This window comes from Podarcis erhardii (assembly GCF_964252035.2).
Source record: "Podarcis erhardii genome assembly, chromosome: 10".
Taxonomy (NCBI): domain Eukaryota; kingdom Metazoa; phylum Chordata; class Lepidosauria; order Squamata; family Lacertidae; genus Podarcis; species Podarcis erhardii.
Window position 1 is genome coordinate 36,496,569 of NC_138500.1, and position 20,569 is coordinate 36,517,137.

General features: G+C 40.2%; 1 protein-coding gene across 2 annotated transcripts in view; it reads left to right on the forward strand.

Annotated features, from left to right (window-relative positions):
• The window catches only part of CDK17 (cyclin dependent kinase 17), a 68,774-nt gene that overhangs the window by 39,094 nt on the left and 9,111 nt on the right, over window positions 1-20,569 (forward strand). For both annotated transcript variants that reach the window (XM_081878278.1, XM_081878279.1), the window contains exons 5-9: window positions 6,842-6,967; window positions 14,177-14,233; window positions 16,115-16,229; window positions 17,100-17,194; window positions 19,483-19,545. In XM_081878278.1, the coding sequence (XP_081734404.1) occupies window positions 6,842-6,967; window positions 14,177-14,233; window positions 16,115-16,229; window positions 17,100-17,194; window positions 19,483-19,545 (456 nt within the window). The remainder of the gene's footprint in view (window positions 1-6,841; window positions 6,968-14,176; window positions 14,234-16,114; window positions 16,230-17,099; window positions 17,195-19,482; window positions 19,546-20,569) is intronic.

Below are 20,569 nucleotides of genomic sequence, written 5' to 3' on the forward strand. Positions count from 1 at the left end.
GTGAGGTTAGAAGCTACGAGAGTAAACCTGGTCAGACCATAGGTCTTTTTCCATATGATCTGGGTGAATGCCACATCATCCTAGGATGGAGAAGTATAGGTCAGGGGCTAGTTTGTGTGTGAGTTTTTGCCTGGGCTGGAAACTAGATAGAAAAGCTTGGCTTTCCTGTGGACTGACTCCAAATCTATGGCTTTGAGAACTGCCCAGTTGGACTGATAACACTGTGAGCCCTGGAGTCTCTTGCTGCTCGGAGACAGGGGTGTCTGATTTTGGTACCAGGGCATTTTAAATAAATATTCTCAGATTTTGTGCTGTGAAGAGCACCAAATGTTGCTGGGGGAAAAGCACTACACCCTAGTGTGGCCAGATTTTGGAACTTTCTTCAGGAGTTTGTTTTGCCCTCGTCAACTTTCATTTCCTGGCATGCAGACTCTTGAGCAAAGATGGGGAACTTGCGGCCTTCAGGATGTTGTTGGACTACAACATGTAATTAGCAGGACATGAGTTAACTGTTGACCATATAGTGATGGCCACAGATTCCCTTCCCTTGCCCCTTACTAATCTGCATAACACTTCAGAAACTAAACACAATGGGAGAGTTCTAGACTCAGCTTTTCAGTCTTCCTGTTTAACAAATGGAATCTTGTATGATGGTAAACAAAGGGAGGAAAGAATACTTAATTTCCTTCATTTATAAGGCTTTGTATGCATGCCAGCCATCCTATCTGGAGAAAAATTGCAGCAAAACTGAGATGTAACTAGTTGATATTTTTAATATACTAGGGCAAAACTTACTTTAAAGTCAACTTCTTCATTGTAGAACCTTACAAAGTTGTTGCCCAAAAGAAAGTCCAAAAGAACTTTGACAAATATAATTTTGCTTTTTGGATTCAATTCAGGACACATTTTTCCTATTGATTTGTGCGGCAACTTGCCCATTTCACCTGTTTGAGTTTATGTACTAAGAATGCAAAAAGCAGCCTTGACATTCACTTTAGTTATTTCCCTCCAAATTAAGTATCGAGACTGAAAGCCTTTTACATTTAGCAGTTTGAAAATGATGCACATAATACTCACAATTAAGTTCATCAGATAAACTCTGGAAACATTTTCCTCACAGACTGTCGGTTCTTCCATTTCTTCCCTCCGCTACCAAATTCAAAATACGTGTTTCTAATGCCATTGAAATTAGAATGACATGATTTAATTACACGTCTGTTGGCAAGCACAGTCAATGATGTCAGTGCTGGCAAGATGTCTGGGTACTCTGAAAAATGAGGCTGTTGATAACAAGTTAGAGATTGCAAGGATAAGTTTGGACAATATCTACTTTTCAGAATTATTTTATTGTATAATAGATGAGACCACTTGAGTGGTGGCTCCTCTTATTGAACTGGAATGTCTTTAAATTGTGATGCCAGTAGCATGTATAGCAGTTAAAAGATTCTGCTGTGGTTATTACAGAAGCTTTCTGCAACCTGGTGCTCTCCAGATTTTTGGACTACAACTCCCATCAGCCCCCAGCCATGGTTGTAGTCAAGAACATCTGAAGGACTGAAGGTTGGAGAAACCTGTTTTGTCTGTCCTACACAGACGGTAGTATATATACTATATGCTAACTAGATTGCTCACTGGGACAAGACAGTTTGAGCATATTACACTGATTCTGGTATGACCAATCAGTTTCTGGACCCAATTCAAGATGCTGGTTTTGACCTATAAAGCCTTAAACGGCTCAGGTCTGTAGTACTCCCTCTCTCCATGTGAACCTACCAGAACCTTAGGTCTATAAAGTCCTTTGTGTGCCTCCTCCATGAGAGGTCCGAAGGGGGCAACACAATAATGGGCCTTTTCTGTAGTGGCACCTTCATTATACACCTTTAGGCACCAGGCAAAAACACTCTTCTTCAACTAGGCCTTTGGTTGATTGACATCCACTGCCCTTTTAAATGTGTTGTGGGAGGGAGGATTATTGGCTTGTTTTTGTTTTTATTTTGTATTTTGTTAGTTTTTATATTGTAATTTTATGTTGTGAACCACCCTGAGATCTATGGTTGAAGGGCGGTATACAAATTTATTTATTTAATTAATAATAATCATAATAACCAGTAACTTTTGTTCTAATCTCCATACTCCCCTTCATTCCAGGAGCAACATACTGTCTAAGAAGGGTCTTCAGTCAGACTATGATCTTCTTTTCTCTTATATAGAACATAATTTTTCAAATGTGTAATCTTTTTCACATATCCACTAAGCACATTTTTTATTTTTAGAAAAACTAATTACAACTTAGTTTTAAAAATGTCTGTATTAAACTGTTAGGTTTTCATTCACAGTTTTAAGTTCTCTTACAGTTTGAAGATCTTATTATATTTAGCTTTCTGTCCATTTATGAGGTAATGATTTCTCCATGAGTGTGTTTGGAGTGTTCCGAAGTTGAGCTCTTAATGCTTACTGACCTTTCTGAGATGTGTTCTGCTTCAGATGTGTTAGAAAATTTAATTTATGCAAAATAGATTTGCTGGAGAAGGCTGTGTGGTTTAAAGTGGCTCCCATGTCTGTGAATGACATGATTAACTTGATAGGCAATGTGTTCCTTTGATCAGCAGTTTTCAGATTGTGTGGTGAGCCTGGGGATGAGGTTAGTGAACATAAGACGCTTGGAAATGGAGTGAAGTTGAAAGGAGGGAAAGGATCCTTGAGCACATAGAACCTGAGGCACTTTACTGCCCAGCAGTAGCTATTTAGCAGTGCCTAGGGAGCGGGTGGTGCTGTGGTTTAAACCACTGAGCCTCCTGGGCTTGCTGATCAGAAGGTCGGTAGTTCGTAGCCCCATGACAGGGTGAGCTCCTGTTGCTCTGTCCTAGCTTCTGCCAACCTAGCAATTCAAAAGCACACCAGTGCAAGTAGATAAATAGGTACCGCTGTAGCGGGAAGGTAAACGGTGTTCCCATGCGCTCTGGTTTCTGTCATGGTGTCCCGTTCTGTCAGAAGCAGTATAGTCATGCTGGCCACATGACCCGGAAAGCTGTCTGTGGACAAACGCCGACTCCCTTGACCTGAAGCGAGATGAACGCCTCACCTCATAGTCACCCTTGACTGGAGTTAACCATCTGGGGTTCTTTTACCTTTTTTGCCTTACCTATTTAGCAGTGCAGCAGCCCAACCCACTGTGACATTCACTGTAAAGAGGAAGGGAACAGAGCTAAGTGTCAACTTCTCCCCTCTCATGCCTTCTTGCTTGGCTGGCTGAAGCATGGGATATACTCTTCTCATGCTTATGTTACATAAGTGTCCCAAACCACTGATCTTTATCATGCAGCAGTGGACTTGCACATGTCTTGCGTGCCAAAGAAATAATGGGTGGTGTGTTCCAGGGCTTCAGTAACACAGAAAACAATTGCATCAATTTTTTACTGTGAAGTTAAGCTGGAAAGGTTCTTAGGACCCCGTAGTTGAACCCAATTGTAAATGAAAGCAATTTTGGGAAGATCAGTTGTCATCCGCTATAAAAACATAGTAGAGGTGCACACTTATGGGAAGTTCAATGCAGCCTTTTTACATAAGGTGCTCAGGTGTGAAAAAGGCCAGAGGCTCTTGTACCTTTAATAGTTGCACAGAAGAGGCAGTTTCGCTGTGCATGGCAAGTCACAGTCGCTGAAAACACCTCTTCTACACAACTATTAAAGATGCATAAGCCCCTGTTTTCTTTTGGCATCTGCAAGACCAGAGAAGTTTGAGGAGCCCCATGCTATTTAATTGGCATGATCATTATTACTCTTTGTAGTATTTAATCTTCTCTTTTAAATTTTAGTAGAGCCCTTCATTTTTTAAAATTCAGCAGAACATTAAACAAGCAAGTGCAATAAACATTGTGATGTCAGCCACTCATAAGTCATTTTGTGCTGCAGAAAAATTGACTTCCTTCATGAGGGAAGTATTACTCATTGCCATTAGCTGAGTGTGTTCCTGACATGGCATGATACAGTAAAACAACAAAATGGTCACCATGATTCATGTTTGAAAATTGTCTGGTGCCTACACATAGATTAGTGTCATGGCCTATATGCCTTTATTTGGGCATCCTGATCTTTTGCTATTTTATTTACCTTACACGTTACCTTTGCAACAAAACAAATAATGTTTACGGTCCTTAAAACCCACAGTTGTTTGGGATCTGAAGATTTCTTCTCCTCATACAGTTGCCATTTTACACCTTGCTCTGAAGTCTTGAGCAAAGTAAGTGAAAGCAACCCAACATTACTTTCAACAGTACAAGATTTTGTGTGTCTGCAAGTACCCTGAGAAAAGGCTAAGTTGTGGAAGTTACAATCCTTATATTTCAAAGACGGTAGAAGTTAACTGTTCTTATGGTGCAGTACTTTAATTTGTGCATCCAGTTCACTGCAAGTGTTCCAGTTCTGTCATGTTACAAAAATGCAATGTGATAAGTTAGCTTGGAAAAATACTGAGAGAAAGGAGAGCTCATGCTCTATAATAGTACATAATACAAAAACAGTAAGAAAAGTGGACCCATGTGTATGGCATGGACTCATAGTTTCTTGCCATGTTGGAAGACGCAATTAAATATTTACATACTATGTATGCTCTTATTTGTAAGGCTGTGGGGCCTTTAGGGTCAGCTTATCAGGAAATTAAACGGCAGAGCAAACAGCATCGTGGAACAAACAAGGCATATTAAATCCTCTTTGCTGAGCAGCAGCAGTGTAACTTATTAGCAAGCAGCTTGTGGCTGTTGCTGACATGATGTCTTCCTGATGCTAGTTGAAACTGGTGAGATGGCTGATTCAGTCTGATACTTACACAAGAGAGCAAATCACTTTCATTTGACCTATAATGGATTCTCTGGGCAATCAAGCTGACATCTACAAACTTTGAAGCTCAATCTTTCCCCCTTCTTCTCATTGGTAATGTTACGGGATCCTGATGACCATGGCATGTGGGCATCGCTTTCCATTTATTCTCTCTCTCTCTCTGTGATAGCTTTGCAGTAGCAAGGACAATACTATAGTTAGAGTCAAATAATTAAGTGCCTGTCCTCATGATTTATTATGTGCTCCTCAACTACTGTAATAAGGAAGATTTGGGAACCTGAAGCAATTATTTTAGGCTTCTAGCCTCTTTGCCAGTTGTTTAATAATTTATCTTTTTGTGCTTTCTGTCCAGTGAGGTGCACCTATATTATTAAAGCTTACATTGCACTTTTCTGGAAAGTGTATCCTCTTCTTTGCCTTCAGTCCTCATCTCTCTTTTACTTTCTGCTTCTATTCTTTCACATCTCTTCTTTCTTTATAACTTACTTTGCTGCTTCCTCAACAGTTTATTATTCCCTGGCTCTCAATAATTCTGTCTGACAGCCAAGAATATGAACTATTATAAAAACATTGGATTATGTCTATAAACATCACTTGTCAGCTTCAGGCCAGGTTAGAGTTATGCCTTATATCTTTCCAGACAGTCCCACTCATTCAGTAGCAGTTCAGGCCCAAACCCAATTTAAGCTTCAAGAGTTTGGAACTGTTATCAAGTGCTGATCCATTTTGAAAACTGTCGCAGTTTGGAAGAAGTTGCCAAAAAACTGGTGTGCAAGTGTACCTTATTACTGATAAACCTTCCTAGCTGTTGGAAGCTGTCTAGAGGTTAACTGCTGCCTGCTGTCCACAACAGTGTTACGTTTATAAATCTGAATACAGTGGTACTTCGGGTTACATATGCTTCAGGTTATGGACTCCGCTAACCCAGAAATAGTACTCAGGTTAAGAACTTTGCTTCAGGATGAGAGCAGAAATTGTGCTCTGGTGGTGCGGCAGCAGCAGGAGGCCCCATTAGCTAAAGTGGTGCTTCAGGTTAAGAACAGTTTCAGGTTAATAACGGACCTCCAGAATGAATTAAGTACTTAACCCGAGGTACCACTGTATAGGAATATAATTGAAATACTTACTGTACCTAAAAGGGCAGATAATATAAATCTGAACTTTGGTACAAGTCCATTTGGAGTCAGAGTATCAGATTTGACCTTTATCTTGTTCCAGGTTAAGTAATAGTTGAGTTATGAGAACACCTAGGACACACTTCAGTGGCAGGGTGAGGGGAGAAGCCTAGAGCATGCCAGACTGGTAAATTACATTGCAGAAAAATGTAGTGCTAATGGACTCAACCCAGAACGTGGTCAGAATTTTTTTATTTAGAGAATGGAATATTAGGAATCTTGGGCTCCAGAGGTTACCTTTGCCTCTGCCAAGTATCATCAGTCTGTGAGGTCCATTTGAGAGGAAAAGAAACTCAAGAATACTTGATAATGTATGTGATCAAACTGTGAGTGTCTAAGAAGGTTTGAATATGACTCTTATTAAGCATTATGGAGACAGCCTTCATCCCTGAGCACCTGTTGACAGTTACCATATTTTAGGTGTGTGTGTTTACACATATATATAATAGAACACAACAGATTTCAACCATATATGTAGTTACTTGGGTGTAAGTCTAGCTGGGCTTGATGGGGTTACTTCAGAGTATGGGATCATACTCTGAAGCACATCCTCTTGTGCAGTAATGCAAATACAGATTTGTTTCGTTGAAGCAGTTGAGATGTGTAGTGCAACTGCAGTTCTCTTTGGAAACAAGTTGTTTTGAGATTTACTGGTTCTAACCCTAACCTTGGCATAACTATTGGATATATGCTGCTTCCTTCACAATTAGTATTTTCAATTATCGAACATTGAAATGTTCTTTGAATCAACTCTATATTTGATTGGTGTTTGTTTTTGGGTTTTTTTTTAATTACTTGTGCCCCTCTAACAATGGTTGTTAACTTCCTCAGGACCTGAACAAGCGTTTGTCACTACCTGCAGACATCAGGATACCAGATGGATATCTTGAAAAGCTACAGATAAACAGTCCACCGTTTGATCAACCAATGAGCAGACGATCTCGCAGAGCATCCCTGGTAAGTTGCTGCTGCCTTTTCTAGTTGACAGATACTCTGGTAGCACCTGAAATGTGTTGTGGCATTTGATTGTGACTAGCAGTGTTTGTGGTCTGCTGCACAGCAGTGTGGCACATCTGCTACTGTCTTTCACATTGCTTGGTTTTTTTGGACTCAGTTCCAGCAGTTTCTTCTGCTCCTCCCTATACTTAGGATACAGATACCTGACCACTTTAAGTGACCTCTTGCACATCTGCCATAGTGGTCACCAAAAATATGGTCAGCTCATTAACAGCTGCCAGAATAAATTATGTCGTTGTGTACATTTCATGTACTTATATCTTTGGTATATGCACAGGGAAGATAGATAATTATTAATAGTGTTATTTATAATTTAGACTTTTATTTAAAAAGAACATAATGCTGGGCTAGAAAGTGGGTTGGGTGATGGTGGTAGTGGCATTTGTTTTGTAAATATCACTGTTGTTATTGTTCTCCATATCATCATCATCCCTTCCCCCTGCTGGTTTGTTCATGCTTATTTTTCTTTGGAATGATGATGCCAAAGCTTTGCCTGCTCCATGGGTTCCTGCCAATGGTACCCAACTGTGAGCTCTTCCCCGGCACCTCGCACTTGAAACTTCTCATATTATGTGTCCCTGTGGAATCATAAATTATTAAATGCCCTAGTTATAAGTATTCTGTGATTTATAAAAACATGCCTCAGACAAGGGAAGACTGCAGCAGTTGCAGTCTGCCTTCTATACCATATTAAAATGAAGTTCTGCTGAAAGCACTAGTGTCATAGCACTGAAAGAGGTGATAAAATGCAAAGCTTATTGTTTCAGTGTGAGCTTAATCGCTGATTAGAACTTTAAAAATACTTTTTTTAAGAGTATGCCTAGAACATTGTTTCTTGTTTTAAGTCAGTTTTTATTCATAGCATTTGTTTATAGCAATCATGCTGGCTTTGTTTTAAACTTGGAGAAAATATTATGTGTAAATACTTACTTCTGCCAATCGGAGGTAGGGTAGCTCTTGTTTACATTGCAAGTTATGCCAGACATAAGGACATGGTGACTTCTTGAAGATTGTGAATGGATCTTCATGAAGGCTTTGAAAATATAACTTGCAGTCATCCAACACAAACATTTAATTACATGAATGAGCCATAAAAAGCCAAGAAGATCAGAAAGTTGTAGCGACAGCAGGCAAAGACTTTGGAATATTATTTGCAATCGAGATAATCAAGAGGAGCAGATTTTGGAGGAAAAGCTTCCTTTTAGTAGGGTTGTTCTGGTATGGTGTTTTCCCCCTTGGATGAGAGGAAAATGGACAGCTAAGGAAAATTGGAAGGTGAAAGTAAGGCTTTCATGGGAGTAGATTAGCTGTTCTTAGCAACAACAGAGGGAGGACACTATCCTAAATTGTAGAGGCAGAGGCAGGTTGCATATGGTGCCAGGTAGGAGAGTAGTAAGTTTATACCCAATGTTGGGTGTGTGTTGATGTTAAAAGTGTGTATTTAACAGTAGTTACCGATTCACAAATGGTAACTTCCTAATTGTGTGGATTGCGAACTGCCTTGGATATTTTTGGGTGGGGGGAGGGTGAAATGGGAAAAGAATAGAAAATTAATAAATTTGGTTACAGCAATTTTAAAGTCGAAAGAAAAAGCTAGGGTTCTCTTAAGATCCTTTCAGCTGCAAGGAAGTGTTTTTTAGAAGGGCTGCTCTGTACCTTTCTTGGCACATTCAGATAAATCTATTTCAGTGTGCTTTATAGGATAGCTTCTCCTTCCGTCTCAAGCAATCCTTGTTTGTAGGAACCTGTTTTTCAAGCTGTAGTAGGAAAAATTGTGCCCTCTAATGAGCACAGTGTGCATTTAAAATGGACCATCTCTTACAAGACGCCTTTTCTGCGCCCGCACTCCCCCCTTCCACATTTAAAGGAACTTGTTGTAAGCTGAGATCTGGCAGCTGTGTTTGGGTTTGCGGGCAGTGCACGTGCTGCCTCTTTCCTTCTGCTCAGTCCGCTGTGCTCTTCTTTTGAGATGTGCAACAATTTTGTTTTCAAGAAACTCTGCATTCAACTTAGCCTTTCAGATGTGGCACAAACCTTGCTGTTAGCAGAGGGAATCAAGTGTTGTTGTTTTTTAAAAATAGAGTAACAATTTTATGGTCTCCCTTTGAAAACATTTGCATTAAAGGCCTAGCTTAGTGGAGTAAATATTTAATCAGCTTAGCATGTACTGACAAGTGCAATGTTGTGTTTGTAGCAATGTATCATCTTGGCACACCTTTAATTCATCTGTCATTTAAGAGCAAGAGTCTATACCTAATGTTTTTAACCCTTTTATGTTTTAGTAATCTAACACTGTGGTCAAATATATTCCAATTTAACCATTGGCTTTTTGTCACATCCACTAGTGGGGAAGAAGGTGCAAGGATCCTCATGATCACATATCCCACCCCCAACGTCTCTTGTGTGGCTGGAAGAACTTCACCAATTCTTAGTTTCCCTTGCCCTGAATGTCTGATTGTCATGTTGTCCAGACCGGGGGTTGTGGTTTCAAAATAGGGTCAGTTTCAAAACGAGGCAACTTCTAACCATGGTTTCTGAAACTAGTTTGTTGAAAGCTAACCAGAGTTAGGACAGAAACCTGGCATTCATGGAAAGTGTGGTTCAATTTGAGCAAAGTCTTTTTCTTGACTGTGCAGGAAGGGAACTGAGTGCACAATTCCAGAGTTTCCAGCGACTCCCTCCTTGCACGCCCATGGTTTAGCATGACCTGCAAATATGAGCTATATATCCAGTTACAAAATTTCACTCCCTTTTTTTGGCCTTGAACAAGAGTTAAATCCAGTCCTCAGTTTCCATTAGTGTAAAACGTTATACAAGCACATGCCATTATTAGGAAAACTGTGGTGCTTCAGTTAGCTATATGGGTGCCAATGCTGGTGCTGTCAATAAGGGAGAAATGTTGCCTAGAACGAAGAGAGGAACGTTGCGAAGTACACAGTGCTTTTTGCCCATAGAAGGTTTGCTGGTTGCTTAATAGGATGCCAAGGCCTGTAAGAAAAGCCAGAAAAGACTTGCAGAAAAGGGTCACTACCTATACTTTTTCTGCTATCCTGATGTGAGATACAAGTCAGTGAGTTGTATCTCCAATATTTAATGTAAAAAAGGTACTGAGAGCTATTGGTTGTACTGCAAGAGAGCACCTTACAGGGATGGTATCTCAAGACTGTAGTAGTTCCCAATCTTAATTCCTAGTCTTCAAAGCCTCAATGTTAATTTGAGTTTTCTTTCATCTCAGAACATCCTTGAGGTGGTAGTGGGTGGGGGTGGGGGTGGGGAAGGACAGAACTGAATAGTTCAATTCTCTTTTATCTTACCTACATAATGTTCATGCAGCAGTTGCCTGTGTTGTTTAAATTGGAGGTTTTGGCCATGTTGGGGTCATTTAATGGGCTGTGTATAGAGTTTTTCTTTTATTTACTTTCATTGGGGTCTACCTGTGTGAAGTTCCTTTTTTCTGTTTCATTTCACATTGATAACGCTTATAGCGAAACCCTCACATTTATTTTTAAAAATTGAAGTTGAAACAGCCCTTTACTGTAGGTGAATGCACATTATGAAACAACTCTGGTTAGGAGGAAATGTTATACATATTTAATACCATTTTGGGGGCCCAACTAAGTAGGAGAGTTAAACGAGTACGATTAGTTCTGTTAACAGACTTATAGTAGATAAGCCCTGTTGATTATAAAGTAGGCTTTTGTCATTAGGAGAAAAATGAAAGCTGGCTCCATTTAAATAAATAGCAAAAGATGTCTGCGAACTTTAGTAGAATTTTAAATCCCCACAATTAGTAACCAGTCATGTAGGGAAAATAGCTTTGAATGTCTGTCAGCATGGTTTCATCAGCCATTTGCAGATAATTGCTGACTTTTGCTTTATGCTAGACAGCCCTTACCTCAGCTGATTAGTATTCTGATGGCATTTGATGTGGGGACACAGCATTTCCTTGCAAAGGGTAGCAGCAACACATTCCCTCGCTGCATGGCAAGGCTGGTTGTGCTACCCCTCACCCTGCCCCCAGTGACTCTTGCTTTTTCTCCTGCTTATTCTTCCTCCTGCCAATGAAGTCTGGTAACAGATGCTGCAAATGTAGTCCCTGTTTAGGGGAACATGAAGGGTAAAAAGCAAATACACAAGCAATGGGCTTGCAGTACGCATGCATGAACATTTCCCATCTACACAGAGTGAGAGCTTTAACCCATAGGCCAAGGTTGGTGTCTTTCTCCTCAGGGCCTCATGTCAGGGCTAAGAGGCAGGAGCTGCTAGTATGATTCAGGGGCATCCATGACAACTGCAACTTCATTTCACTGACATGCTGTATCTGGGATTGCATAAAGCTCATTTGTAGGTACAGTGGTACCTCAGGTTGAGAACTTAATTCGTTCTGGAGGTCTGTTCTTAACCTGAAGCTGTTCTTAACCTGAGGTACCACTTTAGCTAATGGGGCCTCCCACCACCGCCACGCCACCAGAATACAATTTCTCTTCTCATCCTGAAGCAAAGTTCTTAACCCAAGGTACTATTTCTGGATTAGCAGCGTCTGTAACCTGAAGCGTCTGTACCCTGAGGTACCACTGTACTTTGCTGCCCAGTCCCTCCCTGAGTGTCAGCCACCTTGCTGCCACCATTTGCATTGTTCATATCCCACTGCATGATTCTGCTCTAGATAATTAGTTCAGGATTGTTTTGCAGTGACCTAAGAGGGTGCGAGGAACTGATGTTGCTATTTGTCTTTCTGTGTTTAGCTTCCCATCCAGTCATCCTTGCCAACTGAAGTCTGGTTGGTGGGGGGCATTCAGTTGTCATGTTTATCTGGCCCCCTTTTTGCCTGATTTTAAACAGGACCTTGTGATTGTTTTATTTCTGCAGACTTCCCCCACCCCCCAAATAAGTCTCTGATAATGGTTTTTAGTTCCATATACTATACTAAGTAATTTAAACTCTTGTTTTTTATCAAAAGGGTCATCTGTTTTTTCCATCCTACTCTTTCTCTGCTGCAGTAAATGGAGCACTGTAGAAACCCACATACAACACGATCTTAAGCCTGTCACTGGGGCTCCCTCCCTAGGAAGTTGATTAGAATCATAGCCTGGTTTGTGATAGGAGCACAAATAATGAGAAACATTTACTACCACTTTTTAAAAACAAAATTCTGTAAAACCTTCCCTAAAGGCTGGTAGTCTTTTGTTTTTCTTAAGGACTGTACTGTGTGCATACTATAGTTCCTTCCCATTTCCACTTTGTTTATACTTATGTATAAATAGATTCCCCAACAGAGACAGCAATAAAGCTTTGAGGCAACACAACATTCTCTGTTATGTATAGTTTCAGTGCACAGGAGAAGCAATATTCAGGATTACTGAAGATAATGAGTTGAAGTCTCTTAATAATGCACTTTTTGCAAGCAGAGTACAGGAATTGCAGTTAAGAGGAGGTGTGAAAGCAGGACTCTAGTCCCACTACTGGGTCGAGGGAAGAATAGCAATTACCCAGCAAAAGTTAGTTTCAGAAATGGCACTGAAAATTAGCAGCTTTACTGGGCTTTTCCTGGTGTTCAGTGGTAAAATGGAAGGGTGGTGGAGGAAACTAACTTCTTGATTTGCTAGGGAAAGAGGTGCTTTTTAGCAGCATATTGTTCTTGGATGAAGTACAAAACACTCATAGCTCTCACATATATCATGAAAGACATGCAACCTACATCAAGATTCTTGTCTTTCTAAAACCAAGTGAGTGGAAAAGGCTTGGCCGAGTGCTTGCATGTATTTTAAGCGGGAAAGTGTCCATTTTTAAAAAATGTGTGTGTGTATGCCTGTGTGCGTGCATATGCACTTCATGTCCTGGCCTATCAGGTGGTGAAGCAAGCTAGTCAGGGGCTTTTCTGTTGTGGCACCATGCCGATATAATTCTCTCCCCCTGGAGGCGTGGTTGGCAACTGCACTTCTGGAATTCCATTAAAAGTTACGATAACTTTCCAGGCCTTCAGAGGAAATTTAATGTGGTAGTTCAAGGTCTTAGGTTTTTAATCTGCACTTCTAATATTTTTACTGTTTGACCAAAAAAAATATGCTTTTATTATCAACCATATGTGCATGTTTTTGGATGGATGTTGGAAACCCTCCTGTGATTGCTGTGTGTGATGAACGGCGGTCTAAACATTTGGGAAATAAATGAATATTTGTCTTCATGTGTATGCATTTTGTACCTTGGTATCTGTTCTCAAGGACCAAGCGTATGTAAGAAGTAGCCCTCAGACTCTTATATGGGAAAAGAAAAGTGTGTGGGAAGGCAGGCCACATGAGGAAAGATTTTGCAACCTGCTGCTGGCATAATAAAGAAAAACCACAGCCTCTCATCCCAATCCAGCTAAGTAGGTCCAATAGGATAAGCAGACTTGCATGCACATATCTCTTGCTGGGTTTTCTAAAAAATAATAATAATTTCATTAGGTCAAAGTGTGGGTAGCGTCTATATATTAATTTGAATAGGATACATCTTCTGATGTACATTTCCCCATCCATGTTCTTGCATAACTAGTCATGCATTCATATCATGCTTTGATGGGAGATGGATCAGGGCCCGTGATGACTTCTGCGGTAAATTAGCAAATCCATTTCCAAAGGACCTGGCACAAGCTCTGTTACTGGGCTGCGGGTAATCTCCTTTCACATTGCTTCCCAGAGCACCTGTGGTAGTGCTAATATTTTGAACTGGGACCAATTTGTACGCCCGGAGTGGGGAAACTAGTTTTTACTGGGACATTCAAAGCCAGGGCTTAGATTCAGTGAGTGAGCCGGTGCTTCTGCAAAGGTGGCAAGGGAAGGGGAGTTCTGATATTTGCTTATTCTTTCTTCCTGCTTCAGTTCCCCATTTGCCACATCTGTTGCTGTTCCGGGCAATCTTCTAACCCCCAGAAGCAGATTTCAAGAGGATAAGTGGGCTGCAGTGGGAAGGTGCAGGCAGGAAGTCCACTAAAGAAAGTGCAGCTCCAGGCCCTAGTTTTTATCCTGGTATAGACTATCCCAACCCTGCTTCGACATGTTACTTCCTCAGTTTTGTTTTCCAATAGGTGAACAGTTCTTCATGAGTATCTCACTTATTACAGTAGTTCTAAATGAATTTGCCTTTTGCCTCCCCCCCCCCTTATTACAGTCTGAAATCGGATTTGGGAAAATGGAAACTTACATAAAATTGGAAAAGCTTGGTGAGGTATGTATCCTATTCCAACCTACAACCCCCCAAGAGATGTGGGTCTTGTTATCAATAAATTAATATTTACATCAACGTTTTCTTCAGTGTGTAAGGTGTTTTATAATATTGTTTTTTCTCCCACAAGAGTGGCAGTGAGAGATAGTGACTTGCTGAAACCAACAGCGTCTGTGCAGGTCTACAACCAACATTATATCCACTGCCTTTCATTTATGTTTTAAAATCCTTGACTGTTCAGGATAAGCAATAGGGCAGGCTGGAAAACTAGTAACTGTGCCTTATTTGTTAAAGGCATGATGGTTTTCCTTTGTAATAACTATACCTAACAGCTGTCATGTTCAGCAGTGGTTATATAGAGATGACTACCGTACTTGACAACACATGAAAGCTTGAGACAGGCATGACAGTTTCAATTGAGTCATCTGATTTGTGAGGGCATCTTCAGCATACAGAGATGTTATGTGGTCTGATTTTGCCTGGTTATACATCGCAGGAGTTGCCCTAAGGGAACATTATATTACAATATATATACTTCTTACACTAATGATATTTGCACTCTTGTATTTGCACCATGACACCTTAACACTGTTATTTTAGGCCTTAGTGATTCATAGATGAGGACTATTCGATTTTGTCATTCTTTGCATTATTTTTTTTAAAAATTAGTTTAAACAAATTTTTTTGGGTTATATCAAACTAATTCCTGCTCAGAGTAAGTTATTGAAATTAATGCGTCAGTTACTCGTGTGTATTAATTTTAGTCAGTCTTCTCTTGAGTTGCACTAGCATTAGCTACAACCCTATGTGTTCAATTCCCCCCCACCAAAGAAATAAAAAATAAGCATATAAAGGAGATCTGGTACACTTGTTGCACTCACAGTTGCTTGACCATGGTTAAACAATCCTATGGTTAGCCCTTGATTGGCTCTTTTCCACCTCTGTTATACAGAGTGAAAACTATCTCTACTTGCCCTAACCATGCTTAAGTGCTTGTTTGGCACAGATTTTAACCACAGTGCCAACTTAACCCCTTTTGAAACTGCATAAGGAGCTTACAGATGAGCTGAGATATAAAAAGGGAATGTATAATAAATGGAAGAAAGGCAAAATCATGAAGGAACAGTATACACGAGTAGTCAAATGTTGCAGAGAGAAGGTCAGGTGGGCCAAAGCTCAGAATGAACTCAAGCTTGCAAGGGAGGTTAAAAATGATTTTTAAAAGGTTTCTTTGACTATCTTCAAAGCAAGAGGAGGAACAAGCAAGTGGTAGGTCCTCTGCATGGACAAGATGGAGAAATGTCCAGTTCCGGGCACCACAATTTAAGAAGGATATTTACAAGCTAGAATGTGTGCAGAGGAGAGGAATCAAGATATGATCAAAGGTCTAGAGACCAAGCCTTATGAGGAATGGTTGAGGGAGCTGGGTATGTTTAGCTTGATAAAGAGGAGACTGAAATATGATAGCCATCTTCAAATATCTAAAAGACTATCACATGGAGGATAGTGCAAGCTTGTTTTCTCCTTCTCCAAAGCCTGGGACCCAAACCAGTAGCTTTAAGTTAACAAGAAAGAAGATTCCGACTAAACATCAGGAAGGCCTTTCTGACAGGAAGAGCCGTTCAACAGTGGAACAGACTTCCACAAAAGATGGTGGAGGTTTTTAAGCAGAATAGCTGTCTGTCATTTATGATTTAGTTGAGATTTCTGCATTGCAGGGGGGTTGGACTAGATGGCCCCCATGGTCCCTTCCAGCTCTACATGTCTATGATTCTATGATTTTTAAAGTAAAAAATCAAAGTTTGGCTTGCTTTTTTTCTATAGCTGGAGAAGAACTCTCAAACAGTTTTTGTGAGTGTATATATTTTGTCCTTTTCCTTACAGGGCACCTATGCAACTGTATATAAGGGAAGAAGTAAGCTGACAGAAAACTTGGTAGCTTTGAAAGAAATCAGATTAGAACACGAAGAGGGGGCACCATGCACAGCCATTAGAGAAGGTAAGCAGATTTTCTTTCTTTCTTTCTTTCTTTTGCATTTTATATGGTTCCACCAACTGGAACTCCAGTAGTATGTGTGTTGTGAAGAAATGCATCAAATCCTGAACCCGAGGGGAAAGGCCGTAGCGGAATGGCAGAACACTGTCTTTGCATGCAGAAGATCCCAGGTTCGAAACCTGCTGTCCCCAGGCAGGGCTGGGAAAGAACCTTGCCTGAAACCCTGGAGACTTACCTCAAGCCCATAGATCAACTTGAATTCATGTGACAGAGAATTCTGCGCCCTGCCCATATATTTCTTTGCCAGAAATGCATCTTGTGACATTCCCAGCAGTTATAAATGATGAAGCATGCCGTCTTTTTGCTTGCTTGCCCAAGTGTCAGACATGAGAAACAACAACTCTTGAGCATAACCCTGTCATAGTAAAACAGTCTGTTATCTCGGTGTGACAGCAAATCTAAACCATGTTCCCTCCCCACACTTGAAATATATGGCATTTTTCATCCTATATTTTTTTCTCTCCTCTCCTCTCCCTCAAGACTTCCATATGCCCCCTTTTGATCATCACCAAGGTAGTTCCCTGGGGCTAAGCCTCTGCTTTTCAAGCCCCTACAGATAAAAGTGTGCCTAACCCACTCACTCTGAGAAAACTCTGGGCCTCTGGATCCTTTGATTTCACCTGCAGAACATTATTGTATTTCTGCCTGGATCTGTAGCACATGAACTAAAATAATGGTGTGTAAAAAAATTATATAGCTTTCCAGACAGAGCTATTTTTAGTCCACTATTCATTTGACACGCTAATATCTGTACACTTCAATTTTTCCATTTATTTACCAGTCCTGGCTATTAATTCTGTTCTCCTTTTGCAGTGTCATTGTTAAAAGATCTAAAACATGCAAATATCGTTACGCTACATGATATTGTTCATACAGACAAATCATTAACTCTGGTCTTTGAGTACCTGGTAAGTTGTTTTCTTTCCCACTCAAATTTCTTGTTTGAATTTGTTTAACCCTAGAGAAGTATAATAATGCTGTTTCAGTATATGTGAATTGTGGGAGGCAGCGGCGTTAATTAATTAATTCCATTACCACAATTTCTTGTATGAATTGTAGTAAGGTTGCTTCTTCTTCCTCCTCCTCTTCTTCTTCTTCTTCTTCTTCTTCTTCTTCTTCTTCTTCTTCTTGGCTACAAAACTCTTTAATTTGAGTGTTGATTCAGGTAGGTAGCCGTATTGGTCTGACGCAGTCGAAATATGTAAAAAAATAAATAAATTGTCCAGTAGCACCTTAGAGACCAACTAAGTTTGTTCTTGGTATAAGCTTTTGTGCGCATGCACACTTCTTCAGATACTTAGTTGGTCTCTAAGGTGCTACTGAACAATTTTTTTATTTTTTTATATAATTTGAGTGTGTTATACTTAATGCATTTGCCTTCTAAAGTTTTGTATGTACTGCAGATGTACATCTTCCTCATATTCTGTTACAGAAGCAGAGAGATCTGTTTTACATCCTAAAATAGCCCAAATGTTTCCTTTTTGAAAGCCAGTTGTTTTGTGCTCTTTGTTTTCAGGATTCCAGCTGTTGTGTCAACTACTTCCCCCCCACCATGGGGGGGGGGCAAGGAACAATGCCATTTCAGCACTACCTTAAGCTATTTATAGTATGACTTACCTTATTACATTGTGCAGGCACTGTTAAAAAAGAATATACAGGCAATCCACTCTCATGTTTGGGTGCCTAATTGGCATGCTAGAAAATGCAGTTGTTCTATATTAGAGAAGTTGGGCAATTAATCATATATTTGCTATGAGGACAAGGTGGAGACCTTCTAAAACACAGTCTCTGTGCTGCTTCAGTGTCTGTGGTTACAAAAAAAGATAAGCCTGACAAGACAGGGTGATTCGTAGGGTCTGCAACCTGGGGCAGAAAAGGATAGAAAAGGGACTATCATTAATAGGATTCAGTGATACAGCTTTGAGATTGTTGCAGGATCCATTTTTGTGCTTAAATTGTTCATATTTCAGTAGCAAGCAACCAGGAGTACTTCCCGCTCCCCCAGTCTTTTCTGAATTTGACCTAATGACTTTCATCCATACTTTTCTGCAGGGATCAGTCCTGCAAAGTATTGGTTTGTGCTAGCTCGTCAGTGTCTTTCTGGAGCAACTCAGTTTTGGTTTCAACTAGTTTTGGGTATACATACTTTATTCTACCCCTTCCCCTGTGCTCCATCATGAAATTTTTGTGTCTGCTGCAAACACACACAATTCTTTTAATCTGTGCATACAGTTCAGATCAGGCATAGGCAAACTCGGCCCTCCATATGTTTTGGGACTACAACTCCCATCATCCCTAGCTAACAGGACCAGCGGTCAGGGATGATGGGAGTTGTAGTCCCAAAACATCTGGCGGGCCAAGTTTGCCTATGCCTGGTTCAGATTATAAGGATGAACAGAGAGGTATTTTAGCTACTTCTCTCAAAAGTTTTACCTTCAAAGGTTCACCAAAGTCTGAACATAAGCATTTTCTAGGAGTAGTTTTAAAGCTGAGCTGCCAAATGATAAAAAAGAGTTGATTAATCATCTGCCTCTTTGCTGATGCAGTATATAATCTTGTGTTTGTGTGTGTGTGCGCGTCCCAAATCCTTTTTGACTATTGAAATGCTGAAAATGCTAAATGAATTTTGTAAAAAATAGAACGCAGCGTTGTGAGAGGTGAAAGCTTTCGTCAACATATTCCTCTTTCTTTTCTTGCTTTAGGGGAGACCAAAATTCCTCAAAAGTGTGTCTGTTCACTGTCTATAATTTACCGTCTCATTCAAAACTGGTCCTACTAAGCTTGAGCAATCTACCAATTAATGGTTCCGGTTTTAATCTGACGATAGTCCTGATATAGATTGGCAGGGTTGTAGCTATCTTCCCTGAGCCTTTTAGATTGTATGGCTTAGATTCTAAACTCTGAAAACCAAATAGGCCTTTTGCAAAGAGCCTCACACTTCTCTGGATTTCAGGCAATGTTCAACGACAGTCAGAGCTTTGAGGCACAGCATCAGCCGAGGTCATAGTGATGGATGAAGCTGCCCACCTGTCAGATTTGGCCCACCAGGAGCAGGGAAATAAACATCTGGTCCATCAGCCAGAATAGGCACCTCTCTCTTCTCTAAAGAAATAAACACTTTAAGGAATAGCAAGAAATAAACATAACTTTGTATTCCTATTGTGGATAACTTCACACCTTATTTTTGTTTTCACAGGACAAAGATTTAAAGCAGTATATGGATGATTGTGGTAACATTATGAGTATGCACAATGTAAAGGTAAGTCATAGTCACTATATTCCAACCATTTTGTTTTTTTTTCATAATTTGTGCTCCTTAATATTTATATATTTTTCAGTGTATGTGTGGGGGAGCGTTCCTATTTGAGTAATTTCCCCTTCAGAAAGCAGGTTTAATTAGTAAACCACTGTGAAATTTGCATAGAAGCACTTTGCTTTATTGAAGAGAACCTCTTAACTGGCAAGTATTCAAGTTACATAGTTTTGCATGTAATTGCTTGCCTTTCAGTGGACCAAACATTTTGTGTTTCTCAAGCAGGAGGTTGTTTACTTGATGACTGATGGAGTAAATGTGGATGATCCTATAGCGTGCCAGAATGACATGAAATTTGGCTATTTTAAGTGTTCCAGTTGATTTTATGCCCAAATTATTATAACATTGCTGGACCCTTCCTTTCATAGATCCTTTTATTTTATTTGGTGTAGCAATCCTCCCATATTTTTTTAACCCATCTGATTTAGCTCTCCAAATAATTTCCATTGGGAGGAAAAAACTGGACCTTTTAACCTTGGGGTGTGGACTGGTTTATCCAAGGGTTGAATGAGCAGCAAACAACTTTTAAAAATTGAGGCTGCTGCTAATATTTTGTAAGGGGCTTGGATTGATAACCTAAAGCTTTGCCATGGTATATGCAGTCATACCTTGGATCTCAAACGCCTTAGCTCCCAAACAAATCAGCTTCCAAACGATGGAAACCCGGAAGTGAGTGTTCCAGTTTTCGAACGATTTTCAGAAGCCAAACATCCAGCGCGGCTTCTGTCGCTTCCGATTGGCTGCAGGAGCTTCCCTGCAGCCAATCAGAAGCCGCGTTTTGGTTTCTGAACATTTTAGGAGTCAAACAGACTTCCAGAATGAATTCCGTTCGACTTCCAAGGTACGACTATATAGGAGCGTTTGAAAGAGGCAACCTACCCATCCGACACTCATGACTGTACGTCAGATGAAATAAAATCATTGTTTTTTAACACATGCAGGTTAATAATGAGCTGAAATAGTCTACGGG